Genomic DNA, 14,478 nt, shown 5'->3' on the forward strand with positions numbered 1-14,478 from the left:
AGTCCTTCAGAAATACATATAATAACGGTTGTTCACTTCCCTGAGCATTCACCATACCTCAGGCACTCTTATGGACGCTACCCATATCATCCCATTTAATCCTCACAATAGCACTGCGAGGAAGGTAGTGTTATTCTCTCTGATTTACACATAAATCAGGAAGCAGATTTTGAGGTAAGGGACAGAGCTAGGCTTAAACTGGCCAGCCCACTGCAGAGCCTGGGTCAGAGCCACTGAGCTGACATGCGCCCCATTCACTTCAGAGGATAGGCTTAAAGGATACCTTGTTGCTTCCTTACCAAGACAGGCGATGTCACAGGTCAGTAAGACCATGGCCGCTTAAGGATAAAACTGGATGACCAAGATTTAGGATGGGTGAAGAAAAAGCATTTTTGCTGCACTCACACAGAAGGCTAATAGATAATATTTATTTTTTAAAAATGTGCGGGGGGGCCATATCCATCTGAGAAGTGGTTATACCATTGTGGTCAGGAAAGGAGTTTGAAAGGCACCAAAGAAGGTATTTAGAAGTTGTGGCTTCAGAAGGGCTCAGCTCACCATTGTAAATTATACTGTGAGGAACGTTTTTGCCCATGAAACCTTATACCTCTGATTGCTTCTTGGAATATAACCTAAGAAAACAGAATTTCTAGGGGTGAAATCTCTTTGTTATATTGCGTTCTGATTCCTACCAGCATTGCATGTGTATAGATGTTCAGTTGAACTGCACTGGAGTTAAGTTTTTAAGAGGGAAGCACATTTCATGCTCAATCACTACTAAATTTCTATCTGTCCAGCTCAATATAGGATAATAGTCAGATGTGTGAGTTCAGAGATCAGACTGCCTGATCCTGAACCTTAGCTCTGCCATCCTTCAATGATAACATGAGGGTAACGATAGTATCTACCTCATGCAGTTATTATGAGTGTTAAACTATGATACTATTTGTTAAATACTAAGCATGGGCCAAAGTAAGCATCCATAAGTGTCAGCTGTTATTACTATTGTTATTAACAATATATTTTAGAAATAATAGGTAATATTGTTCCGAAGCTCTTGTTATTTGTCAGCAGTGGATGAAAAAGGGTTAAATATTGTTAATTTTTTTTTTTTTGGTTGATGATAGGAGGTGGCAGAACTTGTTTAATAGAAAGCCAGACCCAAGGAGGGTATTGTTTAATATGCACTGCAGGAACTTTCAGAAGTCATAGAACTTCTGAAAATTAAGAAGCAGATGGTAACAACCAAACATTTCAAACTGTTTGAATTGGTTTAAGGGGGAGCTTTGTACTGAAGGCTGGTGAAACATTATAGAATCATGAGAATGTGGTGTACCTCACCTATTTCTTAGATTTGTCTTTTACTTTCCTTTATAAATGCAAAGATTGTTTCCTGATTGCTTGTTTGTTTAGGCCTATGAAATGTGGCTACCATGCTGGATTCCAGGAGGGTTAATTTAAAATGACCAAAAACACTTAATACCAAAAGATTATTGGGTCAGGAGGTGTTAGTGATAAGAGCTGCATTTCTCTTGGGCTTCTGGATTGGATAATCAAATAAACATGTGGCATACAGGCGAGGTACCTGAAACTCCAGCATGGTCTTCCCCATGTTTGACTCCAGCATGTAGTGATAGGCTCCAACACTGGTGCTGGGGTCATCTGCATCATCTAAAGTGCCCTTGGGAAAGAAAGCAGAGAAAAGAAATTACTGATTTTTCCTCTTCTTCTTTGAGAATGGTCACAAATTAATTCTGTGACCACACAGCAAGCCTTCTATTGTTGTTATAACCCAAACGAATGTTCACTCTACGACCAAGTCTCCAGTTGATTTGAGGGTTTTGTAATCAATTTGAATTGAGATTTTGATTAGAATGCTGTTATATACTCACTGATAGAATAATTTTCCAAAAGAAGACATTTCTGTATGATTGCACAGGGTTTTGTTGCTGGTGGTGGTAATATCTGCATGGCTGAGCTCCGAGGCTGCCTTCATTGGTTATTGTAATCTTGAAACACGACTTTGCTCTGATTCCAATGATAACCAGGCAAGATTATATAATTGACATGGAAAGAATTTGTCAGTTGTATGGACCATTCATATTTTACTGCTGTGATTCTTAATAGGATCTTTTCATAATATGCTGGTGTTTAGCCTGGAGACATGGATCATGGTTTATATTTTTTCACTCCTGTACCACTTAATCTTTAGGAAATGAGGTGGGTGGGTGATGGGTAGAAATGAAATTCCCTTTCAGTTTGGGTGTGGGGAGTGGTGCTGAGAAGCTAAGACAACTCTGGTATGGCCTTTGGGCCAGCCCTTCCATATGCTGTAGATGTGGATTCCTGGGAAGGTGGGCAATGGTGACTTTGAGACTGAACAAACAAGTGCCAGCATCAGATAGCAGCAAATTTATAGCTTTTGAATGTAGTAACATTAACACACTGCTGCTGAAATATTTATGTGGGCTTTTTAAATATCCCAGAGGAAATCCATCTAGAAGCATGCAAACCATATATATTCTGTTTCCTTAGAAATTTCCATTAAAAAAATGATAAATTACTTTTACACTGAGGGCCCTTCCCTGCTCCTGAATAAATTTCACACTTATATAAATCAGGCATCATTTTCCTAACCTCTCTTCTTCACAAGCACTTGAAATTTACAGGACCGGAAAATAAAGGCTTCCTTTCATCCTCAGACCAGATACAGAACAGAACTCCCTGCCATCTCCCAGCCAAGTCAATCACTTTTCTTCCCCTGTTCTTTCCTTATCTCTCCTTTAGCAATAAGAAGATTTATGAGGGGAAAAGGCCACATCTAGTCTGATAGTGTTTCCTTCATCAGCAGCAGCTGCACCAGAATGACAACGCCTTTCTAGTTAGGGGAAATAGAGAAGGAAATCTCAGGTGGGGTTTATCTGTGCTAAAGGCAAGCCAGAGGTGGTTAATCTCTTTGGTAATGCCAGGTTCCTGCCCTTGAGCACACACAGGGAGATACTTGCCACAGGTGGGGACCCAAGGCTTCTTCCTTGGCTTATAGTTTGGAAGAAACGGGAGTTGGGAGCTCCAAATCATTCATGGAACAAATATCCTGTTCTGCATTGTTAAAAAAAAAAAAAGTACTATCTAATTTTTAAGACAGGTTGTTTTGCTCTTAAAGCCTTTTGCATTTAATTGTGTTCATTACAGAAATTTTCAAAGCTCTCCGAAGAGGTAATTGATAATTAACCATAGTAATTCTAATAGCTAACACATGGTTTTTTCCATATCTAAACAGTCCATATTTCCTTAAAAATGCAGATTGTAGGGCCCCACAATGTCTGGGGAACTGGCACTTTCAGTAAATACTTCAGATGATTTTCATGATCTTTCAAATCCGGGGAAAACAGAGCTAGTTGTTCACTAGATTAAAGCAGTTTTCCACTGTATGTGTTCTCAGGCCCTAAAAGAATCAACACTCCTCAAAAAGCAAACATTCACTTAAACATATCGAGGTGGATCCAATGATCTACCTTGATTTGAAGTTTGATTAATTGTGATCCAGAGAGATTAAAAAATATTATTGAGATGTGTGAATTTTATGATTTCCAATGTAAGTATTCTTTTTTCCTGAAAATTAACAATTTAATGGGTAAAAATGGAATCTACAGAATTCTTTAAATAAGAATTTGCTGGCCAGGTTCAGTGGCTCATACCTGTAATCCCATCACTTTGGGAGGCCGAGGTGGGCAGATCATGAGGTCAAGAGATCGAGATCATCATGGTCAACATGGTGAAACCTCGTCTCTACTAAAAATACAAAAATTAGCTGGGCGTGGTGGCGCATGCCTGTAGTCCCAGCTACTCGGGAGGCTGAGGCAGGAGAATTGCTTAAACCCGGGAGGCGGAGGTTGCAGTGAGCCTAGATCGCACCACTGCACTCCAGCCTGGTAACAGAGTGAGACTCTGTCTCAAAAAAAAAAAAAGAATTTGCTGATGTTAGCATCTCTCCTGATTCAAATGCTTTAGAATTCTCAATGCAGCCATCTCCTCCTCCCCTTCCTGGTGGGTACTCACGCTGGTGGAGGCTACTGCTTCCTGAACACTTTCCATAATGAATTCCTTGGTGATCCTGCGAGAGGGCAGCTCATTGAAGAGGGAGTTGATCAGGGCCACTTTAGCTGCATCCCGCCTGGCCTCAGCTCTACTTAAGCAGCACTTGAGAAGGGAAGGAAAAAAAAGAGTCATTCAAGGATTTAGCATTTCACCATTCCACTCCTGCATCAATGGGTCTCTGGACATTTCTATTTATGCATTTACTGTCCACATCTATTCTTTTCATATCCATTGCTAATCTCCCTGAAGATCATGCAGATTTTCCTTCAGCTCTAGAGTCCATGCAAATATCTTGGTTGATCTTCAATTCTTATTGTCTTATTTTACAGTCATTGAATGTCTACTATATGTCAGAAGCTTTGCATACTCTGTTAATGAGTAATGATAAATAAATAATGGCTGTTATTGTGTGCTAGATAATTTATATTCATTATCAGGGCCTTCCTCAAATCCCTATTTCAGAGAAAAAAATGTAAAGATAGGAGAAAAGCAAGGAAATTGGAAATACTTGTAACACAATAATTAAGAACACAAATTCTAGAGTCAGCCTGCTTGGGTTCAAGTTTCAGCTCTGGCATTTACTAACTACAAGACCTTGAGTAGGTCAGTTGGTCTCTCTGCACTTCAATTTCCTCCTCTGTAAAATGGGAATAATTGTAAGGTTGAGGTTAGGATCAATTGTTTAATATAGATAAAGCACTGACAATAATTGGCACATAGTAGCACTTATGAGAACAGGCCAGCCAGACCTTTTTATCTCCAGGTTAGTACAAGGGTGCTGCTGTCAATATCTTTTGCTTTTGTATTTCCAACATTTATCCTCCACCTTCCTTCTAGTAACAGATCCCTGATTTTCTTGAGGACTACGCTTTCCCCCTTGCTCTCAGTCCATGTGGTTTTGGTGGGACATACTCCATTCAAACCTTCTTGAAGTTGGGGGCATAGGCAGCCTATGATTAGTGACTCGTAAAAAAAATTCAGTCCCCTCAAATATAATAGTGCTCTCCATCCTCCTAGACTGGCTTCTGCAACTCATATGGATCTGGTCAATGCATCCTGATTCTTTTCTGTCCTCCCTGTCTCTGAACAACTAACAACTCCCATTATTCAAGTTCTGGTTTGGCATGGATCCTGGGAGTGCAGATACAGGGACAAGTCCCATGAGTGCTGGACTGTCCCTGGAGCCCACACCTTTTGGAGAGCTCAGGAGTTGATGGCCTCTCTCCTACAGGTTCCTGTGGACTCAGGGATAAGGGTCTAGGATCCCAGACTCCTAGGGGGAAACAAGTCCCAGGAAGAGAAGTCCAGGCCCAGATCCTGGTCAGTGGGGTGACCAGGCACCCCGGCTCTGCTCCTCAGAAACCTGGACCACTTGAACTTTGGGAGCTAATCTTCTCGTTGGACAAATAGGGAAGCGAGACTCTCTGATCTCCAAGGCTTCTACTACCCAAAATGCATGACTGTCAGAATCAGTAGTTGTTGATGACTAATGGGAAAGAAAAGGAAATATACCAAAGATCATGTTTCATTTTAGTTTCACAGAGCAAGGGCTCTGTACCACCAATAGAAGAAAGCCAAATCCCTCTCATTGGCTTTCACAACATCCCTGCCTCCATCCTGTCTGCCCTATGTTGACCATCTCTGCACCATCCCGGGAACACTCCAGACTTATGCTCTCATATCCTCTAGAGAACTGTCTGTCCTCCCCATCTCCACAAACCTAGTTGGAGTGCCCTGAAGCCAGGTTCCAGGTTCTCTGTGATTGTTTCTCAACCTTCTAGAACAGTAGTGCCTATATAATGATCCTGTCCTTGACTATGGGTAACTTCTTGCCCACCCCCTCTCCCATCCTCCAGGCCTGGGAGGAGCCCTCATATACTTATGTTTTTAAAGACTGATTCTCCTTCTGTTGCCCAGGCTGTGTGCAATGGTGCAATCTTAGTTCACTGCAACCTCTGCCTCCTGGGCTCAAGCGATCCTCTCCCATCAGCCTCCTGAGTAGTTGGGTCTGCAGGTACTTGGGACCATGACTGGCTAATTTTTGCATTTTTTATAGAGATAGGGTCTCACTATATTGCCCAGGCTGGTCTCAAATTCCTAGGCTCAAGCGATCCAGCCACCTTGACCTCCCAAAGTGCTGGGATTACAGGGGTGAGCCACTGCCCCCCCTCATATAGTTCCTTTTTTATTTTTTATTTCAATAGTTTTGGATACAGGTGCTTTTTGGTTATGTGAATAAGTTCTTTGGTGGTGATTTCTGGGAATTTGGTGCACCTGTCACCTGAGCAGTATATTCTGTATCCATTATGTAGTCTTTTATCCTTCACCCAGTCCCAACCTTCTCCCCAAAGTCCCCAAAGTCTATTATGTCATTTTTATGCCTTTGCATCCTCGTAGCTTAGCTCCCACTTATAAGAGAAAATATACAATATTTGTTTTTCTATTCCTGAATTACTCCACTTAGAATAATGGCCTCCAGCTCCACCCAAGTTGCTGCAAAAGACATTATTTTGTTCATTTACATGGCTAAGTAGTATTCCATGATGTACCACATTTTCTTTATCCACTCATTGATTGATAGACACAGGTTGGTTCCATAGCTTTGCAATTGCAAATTGTGCTGCTATAAACATGAGTGTACATGTGTCTTTTTCATATAATGACATTTTTTTCCTTTGGATAAATACCCAGTAGTGGAATTGCTGGATCAAATGGTGGTTCTACTATTAGTTCTTTAAGGAATCTCCATACTGTTTTTGGATATTTCTTGAGCATCCTTCACGGGCTGAGTCAGGCTCAGCGCTTGGAGTGCTGTATATGGTGAGTGTGTTGATGAAGTAATTACAAGATTTTTGAAATGGCAAGAACATGACACTGAGGAGAATTAAACACAAAGAAAAAAATAACAAAAGCCAACCAAATAACAAAAGCCAACCAACCAAACAACATTTTCCAAGAGCATAACAAAGCAGAACAATTAAGGGCAGGCAGAAGAAAATATTATAACTTAGAACAAAAAAAAAAATCACTCATATAACAAAAGAGTGATTTTCTGTATAGCCTTTGAATGAAGAATGGAGCTAAAGTTCCAAAATGAGTGTGGAAAGTAGTTGGGCTTTTTTTTTTTTTTCTTGGTGTTGAATAACAAGCAAGAAAGATTTGGGGGAAGCTTTAGAGAGCAAGGCCATTCAAGGTTTAGACCTCTTCCAAGTTTTAGGTGATGTGTATGAAACCAGAATGGTTTTGACAAGACAGATTGGCTTTGTGTTATGGGCTTGGCTGAGAATTTATGACATTGGGTCACCAATCTTTCACTGAAGCTTGAGTGCCATCTCTTTTAGGAAGTTTTCCCCGACTCTTAGGAAAGAGAGGCATTGAACCCACTGCACTGTAACTGTTTGCCAGTGCTCTGCCCCTGCCATCCCCTGGCTGTGAGCTCCCTAAAGGCAGAGCCTATGAATTAGTTGTCTCCTGCATCCTGTGGCCTAGTTTGCTGAATTAGCAACAATACAGCCTAGGAAACTAAAAAACAAGTCACTGAAGCACTGGACATAATGTTCAAGAAATCTTCATAAAGAAAGGAATGAAAGATGTATACTTTTTATTTTTTAAAATGGGTGCAATTTCAATAAACCCTCTATGTTATGCGTAACTTAGCAACATAGAAATATATTAATGAATTTCAGAGGAATAATTGGTCATTGCATTCAGATACTTTGAGGTGACCATTTTTGCCTGAGCGTAGGGTATGTTTGTTATTCTTTGGAAAAATCCATTCCCCTTTAAAAATGTTTTTGCAAGTATTACCTGACATCTGTAGGAACAGCTCATTTTAATAGGAGTTTAGCTTTACAAAATCTATCCTAGAGCTCTTGGGGTTTCAGAATTTAGAGAATTAGATTCAGATCTGGGCACTCTTCAGAAATAACTTCTATCTAAATAATAGTAATTTAAACCATCTTTTATGGAGAGAGAGACCTAGTAAACACTAGTTAGATAAAAGAAGCTATCTATTTTAAATAAGACCAGCTAAGTACTAGATCAAAAGCGCCACATACGTTTACAACCAAATAGCACTGCTCTGAGATCAAAGTGTAGCCTGGCTGAGAGAACAGAAAGAGCCTTAACTTAGAAAGCATGAAAAAGGACTACAGAGACCTAACCAATATCATGATTTTAAAGCAGACACATGTCTATGCTTATTTTATTGTTTCAATGTACAGAATCTTTGCTTAAAATGGGGAGAAAGTGTTCCAATTAATAAGTACATAAAATAAAATAAATTCTGAGCTATCAAAGGGCTTTTCTTGCTATTGTTCTTGGCATTTCTGAAAGACAAGTACTTCAAAATGTCTATAATGTTAACCAGCCGCTTTCTTCTAAATTCTGGAACTACAAATCCCAACCAGTAAGGGCTGCATATTTTTCTCTAGGGATCTTTTAATGGGACCTCTTCAACCCATAACGATCTTTACGTGGGGAAGAAATTTAGCCAAACGACAATCTACTTGGTTGCAATCTGAATCAGAATGTGAATGTTGCTGTAAGAACAGGCACTGTTAAAGTTACTATCAAACAGTGGGAAACTGTAAGAAAATAAAATATGGTAAGTGACAGGACATTTTATGGATGTGCCCAAACCAGTCGTCAAAGACATCAGTTGGGGAGTAAGTGAAGTATGATGTTATTTCAAAGTAACTTCCTGCTAGACTTAGACTTCCCAAGTTATACAGTTTATTCTTGCTATTTTCAGCCAGGCCCTAATCATAAATATAGATTTGTAAACCGTGTCTTTTCTGTTAACCATTCTTACTTGTTAATATAGAAAGACAACTTCTGTCCTTTGCACTTTGTGAAAATGCAGAGCTGGGATATTTAATAGGCCAGATTTTACTAAAGTCAGCCGTGGATTTCTTAGGCGTGTGGAACCACATGCTTTCCGAGTGGCCAGCAGACCTCACTCAGACATTTATCTTGATGTTCAGATGCCTTTCATTTGCTGGTAGATTATAAACCACTACATTTCAAAGCCTCCTGGCTCTGATCTAAAATTAAAGTAAAAAAGAAAAAGAGTGACCGTGGCATTGCTCAGGAAAACTATGCAAAGGCAGTGGTAGCCAGTTTGTAAGATTCCTCAGTGACCCCTGCCCCCGGCATTCACACCCTTGTGTAGTCCTCCCCTACACTGCACCAGGGTTCGTTTGTGTAACCAATAGAATATGGTAGAAGTGATGGCATATATCTTCCCGTACTAGGTTATAAAAGACACTATGGCTTCCATCTTGGTCCCACTTGCCTTTTTTTCTAAGAGAAGAGAAGTAGAACCAAGGAGAAAAGTTACTGGCTTGGGGAAAGTCAACTGCCATGTTATGAGCAGTCCCATAGTAAGGCACACATGGCAGATAACTAAAGCCTTCTGCTAGCAGCCATCTGAGTAAGACTGGAAGCTGATCCTCCAGGCCTGAGCAAGCCTTCAAATGACTGCAGCTCCAGCTGACAGCTTACCAAAAGCAACCTCCTTCCAGAAGACCTTGAGTCAAAGCCACTCAGCTAAGCTGCTTCCAGATCCCTGATCCTCGGAAACTGTGCAAAACGATACATGTTTGTAAGTTTTCAGGCAATTTGTTAGGCAGCAATAGATAACTAATACAAACGCTTTGCTCACCACAAGTAATTAAGAAGTCTCAATGAAAGGAATCTGCATTGCTGGCACTATGTGCTTGGCACTATGCTGAGCACTTTCTGTTTATTATAACATATTGTTACCACAGCAATCCTATTAAGTTGGTTTTTATTATCCTTATTTTGCAGATGAGGAAATAGAGGCTTAAAGAGGTTATACATCCCAAGGTCACGTGAACAAAACAAGATTTACCCTCAGGTCTGTCTGACTTGAGAGTCCAGATTTTTAACCGCTTTGCTATTTTGCTCTTCATAGAAATGGCCACCCACTTTGGAATAAAGAGGATATATGATTTGCCTAAGGTCACATAGCAGTCCTTAAATCAGTACAGTATTTTAGACAAAGCTTCGACTTTGCTGTTTTATGGGTCATTTGATATAAGACTATAGGGATATCTCCTCCCGTGACAAGCTTGACTTCGTTTAGAAGAAAAGGCCAAGGAAGATGCAGTACACTGTGGGGATAAGTGGTACTCATTGAGGATGGGAAGATGCTGAAATTATCTCAATATCCTCCTCCCTCCTATTGTTCTTCTTTGGATGCTTTCCTGGACTATAGGGAAAAGGTAAATGGAGGTAGAAAGGCCAGCTGTGACTAGACCAGAGATCAAATGTTACCTGTAGGAAGAACCTTCCTTCTGACCAGAAGTACTGTCTTGATTAAGTACGGGGCCAAGAGACTTTGGAATTCTACCACATAAGGTTGCTCAACATTTCAAGACGTATTGCTAACTCTTCAAGAGTAAAAGTCATTTAAATTAAACTTCCCTGGCTGGGCATGGTAGCTCATATCTGTAATCCCAGCACTTTGGGAGGCTGAGGCTGGAGGATCACTTGAGCTAAGGAGTTTGAGACCAGCCTGGGCAATGTAGTGAGAACTTGTCTATACTAAAATTCCAAAAATAAATAAAACAAAAAATAAACTTCCCCAGCTCTGATGAATAAAAAACTCCCCCCAAGACCAGCTCATTTTGGCCCTGTATTTTATCATAAATTTAGATGATCAACAAGCCACCAGGACTCTATTGGGTATACTATGAAGATTACTGCCAAGCCTAGGCCAGGAGTTTGGATCAATAGTTCAAAGACTTTAGTGTTCATAGTACAATTACCTGGGAACTTCTTAAACATGTGCATTCCCGAGCCCTAAGCTGACCTACTGAATCAGAATCTCTTCAGCTGTATCATGATGGGGGATCTGCACATCTTAAGATTTCCAGGTGATTCTGACACACATGGACCATGACTACTCTTAGAGGAATGTTGCCCAAACCTCTGCCCCTGCCACGTCGCATTTCTAACAGGCAGGAGCAGAACCAAGTTTTGTGGGGCCTGAGGCTTACACAATTTGGGGGCCCTTGTTTAAGAAAAACAATATGAAATTAAAAATAAAAAAAGTTGGCATTGTGACTTATAAGGAGCCTCTGCAGAAGCTTCATTGTCTTCATTTTAAGGCTACTTCTGCTAAAGTCAGAAATGCTAATTTCTCATTAGAGAAACTGCTTCTACCCAAGAGTCAAGAAAAGTAGCATTCAGGTTTTTAAAAAGTCCTTTATGATAGTTCTTCTAAAATTAGGTCCTTAGGAAGTATATAAGCGCTGCTGACTTAACTGAGGTCTTAATTTAACTTTTATGCTTGGCAGTTTTTATTTCTTCTAGGATTATTTTCCAGGGTGTCACACTATGTAATGTCAAGATTCAGCCAAGATTAATTTGTTGACCAGCAGCTGTCCTGAAATAAAATAACAGCTAGTTAGCTATTTAGGATGAATAGAAGTACTTATACTAATTGAGATAAAATTTTGGTAGTCATGCATGTGTTATAAATAGAAATGCCTAATATGAATTTAGTTTTATTGTTAATTATTCATAAAATACTTTAAAACTATTTGTAGGTATATTACTGATTGTAGAGCCATCTTTTAGCCAAGCTGAAGCAACTTAGATGTGAAACAGTAACTTTACTGGTAGCCCTCATCTGACTAATGATTTTTTTCTACGCTTTGTATTAGAAAATAAGTTGTTTCTACATCCTAAGGTTTTACTGTACTTATATCCCAACTACAGTGGTTTCTTTAGGAATGCATATTGAAGGACATCGATACAAGTAACTTTCTCTCCATCTTAAACAACAGACTTTCTAGAATTATTTATACATGTGTTTTAAAGACATCAGGAGAAAAATGGTCTCCAGATCTAAAACGTATAAAACACATTTTAGGCACATTTTTATTGGTGCCTCCCAGTGGTAGTCAAGGAGTTGAAACATGGTCTCTAAGAAGCAGAGTTAAAAAAAGAAGAAGAAGAGTAACATGATAGCTAATGTGACAGATTGTATCTATTTGCAGATTCAGAGCTGAAGATGCTGTCCTCACTGGGGTCAAGGGCAGGTCAGTGTTATTTAGGTGGCATTCATTCAATAGCACATGGTACCCAAGGGGTTTTCCAAAGCTGGGTCTTTGCAGGTGGCAAAACCAAATAAACTGACTCTGTGAGAGGTGAGAATTCTTGCCCAAATCCTTTAGGCTGTTAGGTCTGTCATTCAGGTGGTTGGGAACATTTTGCTTTTGTGACTTGGAGTCTGACTTTTAGCAAGTGACTTGGAGAGTTTGTGCATACTGCCTGCCAGCTCTGGTCAGTGTCACCAACACCTCAGTTTCATCCTGACAGCAAGCCTTCAGCATGAAGAATGCCACAAACCAGGCCCTGCTGCAAACGGACCCCTTTCAGTGCTTTAAAACCTTGACTACCCTGACCGAAGCATGAACATTTGCATGTGTTCCAATTTATCTAATTGTGGATATATTAGCATTTTTTCTCCTTCCAGATGGTGATGTGAAAAAGGGCAACCGTTGGAACTCAGTCACCCAAGTTAATATCGTGTCTATCCATAGGTCAGGCTGGCTGCAAATATGTTGGGAACAATTTAGAGCCCTGTGTGTGCTGGGGATGGGGGTCTTAGCTAGGTGTGGGGGAGGGGACTGCTCTGGGAGTCCAATTTTCAGAGAAAACTCACCAGTTCCTGTCAACTGAAAGAAATGTTTCATGCACATGGTGGGTCAGAATGTTATTTTTATAATATAAACCACCTGGCCTTCTCCTCGTTTACCTCTGCTGCAATGCTATTCTACACACATACCTAGACCAAGATCCCTGGTAACTATTACAAGCCTATGTTGTGCTTTGCTCCTTGAGGTTTTATTCCTCTCCTTTTCTTTTTTTCTTTTATTCTTTTTCTTTTTTCAAGTTAAGGTGAAGACAAGATGAATTGATCAGGGCTCAAGATTTGGGTTTATTTTTATAGTTGCTTTGATGTGAAAGGACTTGGCTCTGATTGCATAAGAGGGATGGGAGGGGAGGTAGGGAGAGATGGAGTCAGACTTTCTTCCCCACTCAGCCACTCACTGAGCCAGTGAGCATCTTTCTAAAGTTAATGAACTAGGGGCTAGGAGACTCCTGTGGAGATAGTCCAAAGTCTTTATTTACCATGGGGCCTTTCCTAAGCATTTCTTTCACTACATTCTATATTTGGAGGTCAAGCATTTCTATTCACTTTGCTTAATATAAAAAAGAAACAGATTAAAGTTAGGGAAGGAGGCTGGGGAATAAATAAAGGGTCTCATTAAAACAATATGCACTCCCAATTTCATGGCAAGTCATTAAGGTCTGATAATTAGCTGACATATGACTTTCAAATGGTTATAGCTAACCTTCCCATCTTTGTGTCTCATTAGTTATAAAACAGGATGCTTTCCTGTGGAGATTCCCACCAGGAAATACCTCCTTTAGAAGTTAAGTTACATTGCATAGCATGTCGTCCATCTGAGTCAAGGTATACCACCCTAGAGGCAGAGAAGAGGTCATGGATAATTTCAAATAGAAATACTAGGTATTAAAACAGCATTAGTGCTGGGCAATAGTCTCAAGTTTATAGCAGGAACTAAATCTCTATTTGGGATATGGAATGTCAAGGCCAGACCTTATTTAATACTCAGCAAAAAGAGCATTACGATTCCATTTAGTCGAGTGTATGAATTAATCAAATTTTCTCTTAGTCATTCTCTCCTGGGAATACTTAATTTTATAAACTTAGTTTATTGTGATTTAAATGTACTTTTAATTCCCTGGACTTTGAGAAGACTCATTTAATGCCTGAAAGTATAAAATGCATTTTTATGTCCAATAATGCAGGTGAAATGTGCTTACTGCCTTAAGTAACTAAAATGAAACAAAATCCTAACCTTGTTTAAGGCTGTATGCTCCTTGGAAAAATAGGTTTTCTAGATATCGTCATAGGCAACAGCTTTGGTTTGAAAACCAGATTGGCATAAAAATCAAAACCCACCCAATGAATTCATTGCCTTTGAGAGACAGGTTTGCAAGGAGCTCGTCTGTGCTGTGTTCCACCCCGCATCTCACTATTCTGCAGCCCTGTTTCACAGCCCCAAATATTGGTTACAAATGGGGGAAAGAAAGTCAATCAACAGTTTATCTATGGAAAAACTCAGTGTCTTAACTTCTTCGAGTCTGGCATTATTCAACTAGCCTAAGTACCAGAACCTATTGCCTAATACCTGTACTTATTTTCTGTGAAGCCATTTTAACAACAACAAAATACTTACATGAAAAAGATATAATGCCCCAATGAATAGGTGCCTCACACTCCACATAGATTGAGCTATCACATCAGTGTTTTTG

General features: G+C 39.9%; 1 protein-coding gene across 1 annotated transcript in view; it reads right to left on the reverse strand.

Moving 5' to 3' along the window:
* The window catches only part of LIX1 (limb and CNS expressed 1), a 53,654-nt gene that overhangs the window by 14,250 nt on the left and 24,926 nt on the right, over positions 1–14,478 (reverse strand). The window contains exons 3-4 of the mRNA XM_021670170.2: positions 4,060–4,200; positions 1,586–1,681 (exon numbers count right to left, since the gene is read on the reverse strand). Of these exons, the coding sequence (XP_021525845.1) occupies positions 1,586–1,681; positions 4,060–4,200 (237 nt within the window). The remainder of the gene's footprint in view (positions 1–1,585; positions 1,682–4,059; positions 4,201–14,478) is intronic.

Source organism: Aotus nancymaae, unplaced genomic scaffold (genome assembly GCF_030222135.1).
Source record: "Aotus nancymaae isolate 86718 unplaced genomic scaffold, 86718_ANA_hifiasm-v0.15.2.pri h1tg000014l, whole genome shotgun sequence".
Lineage (NCBI taxonomy): Eukaryota > Metazoa > Chordata > Mammalia > Primates > Aotidae > Aotus > Aotus nancymaae.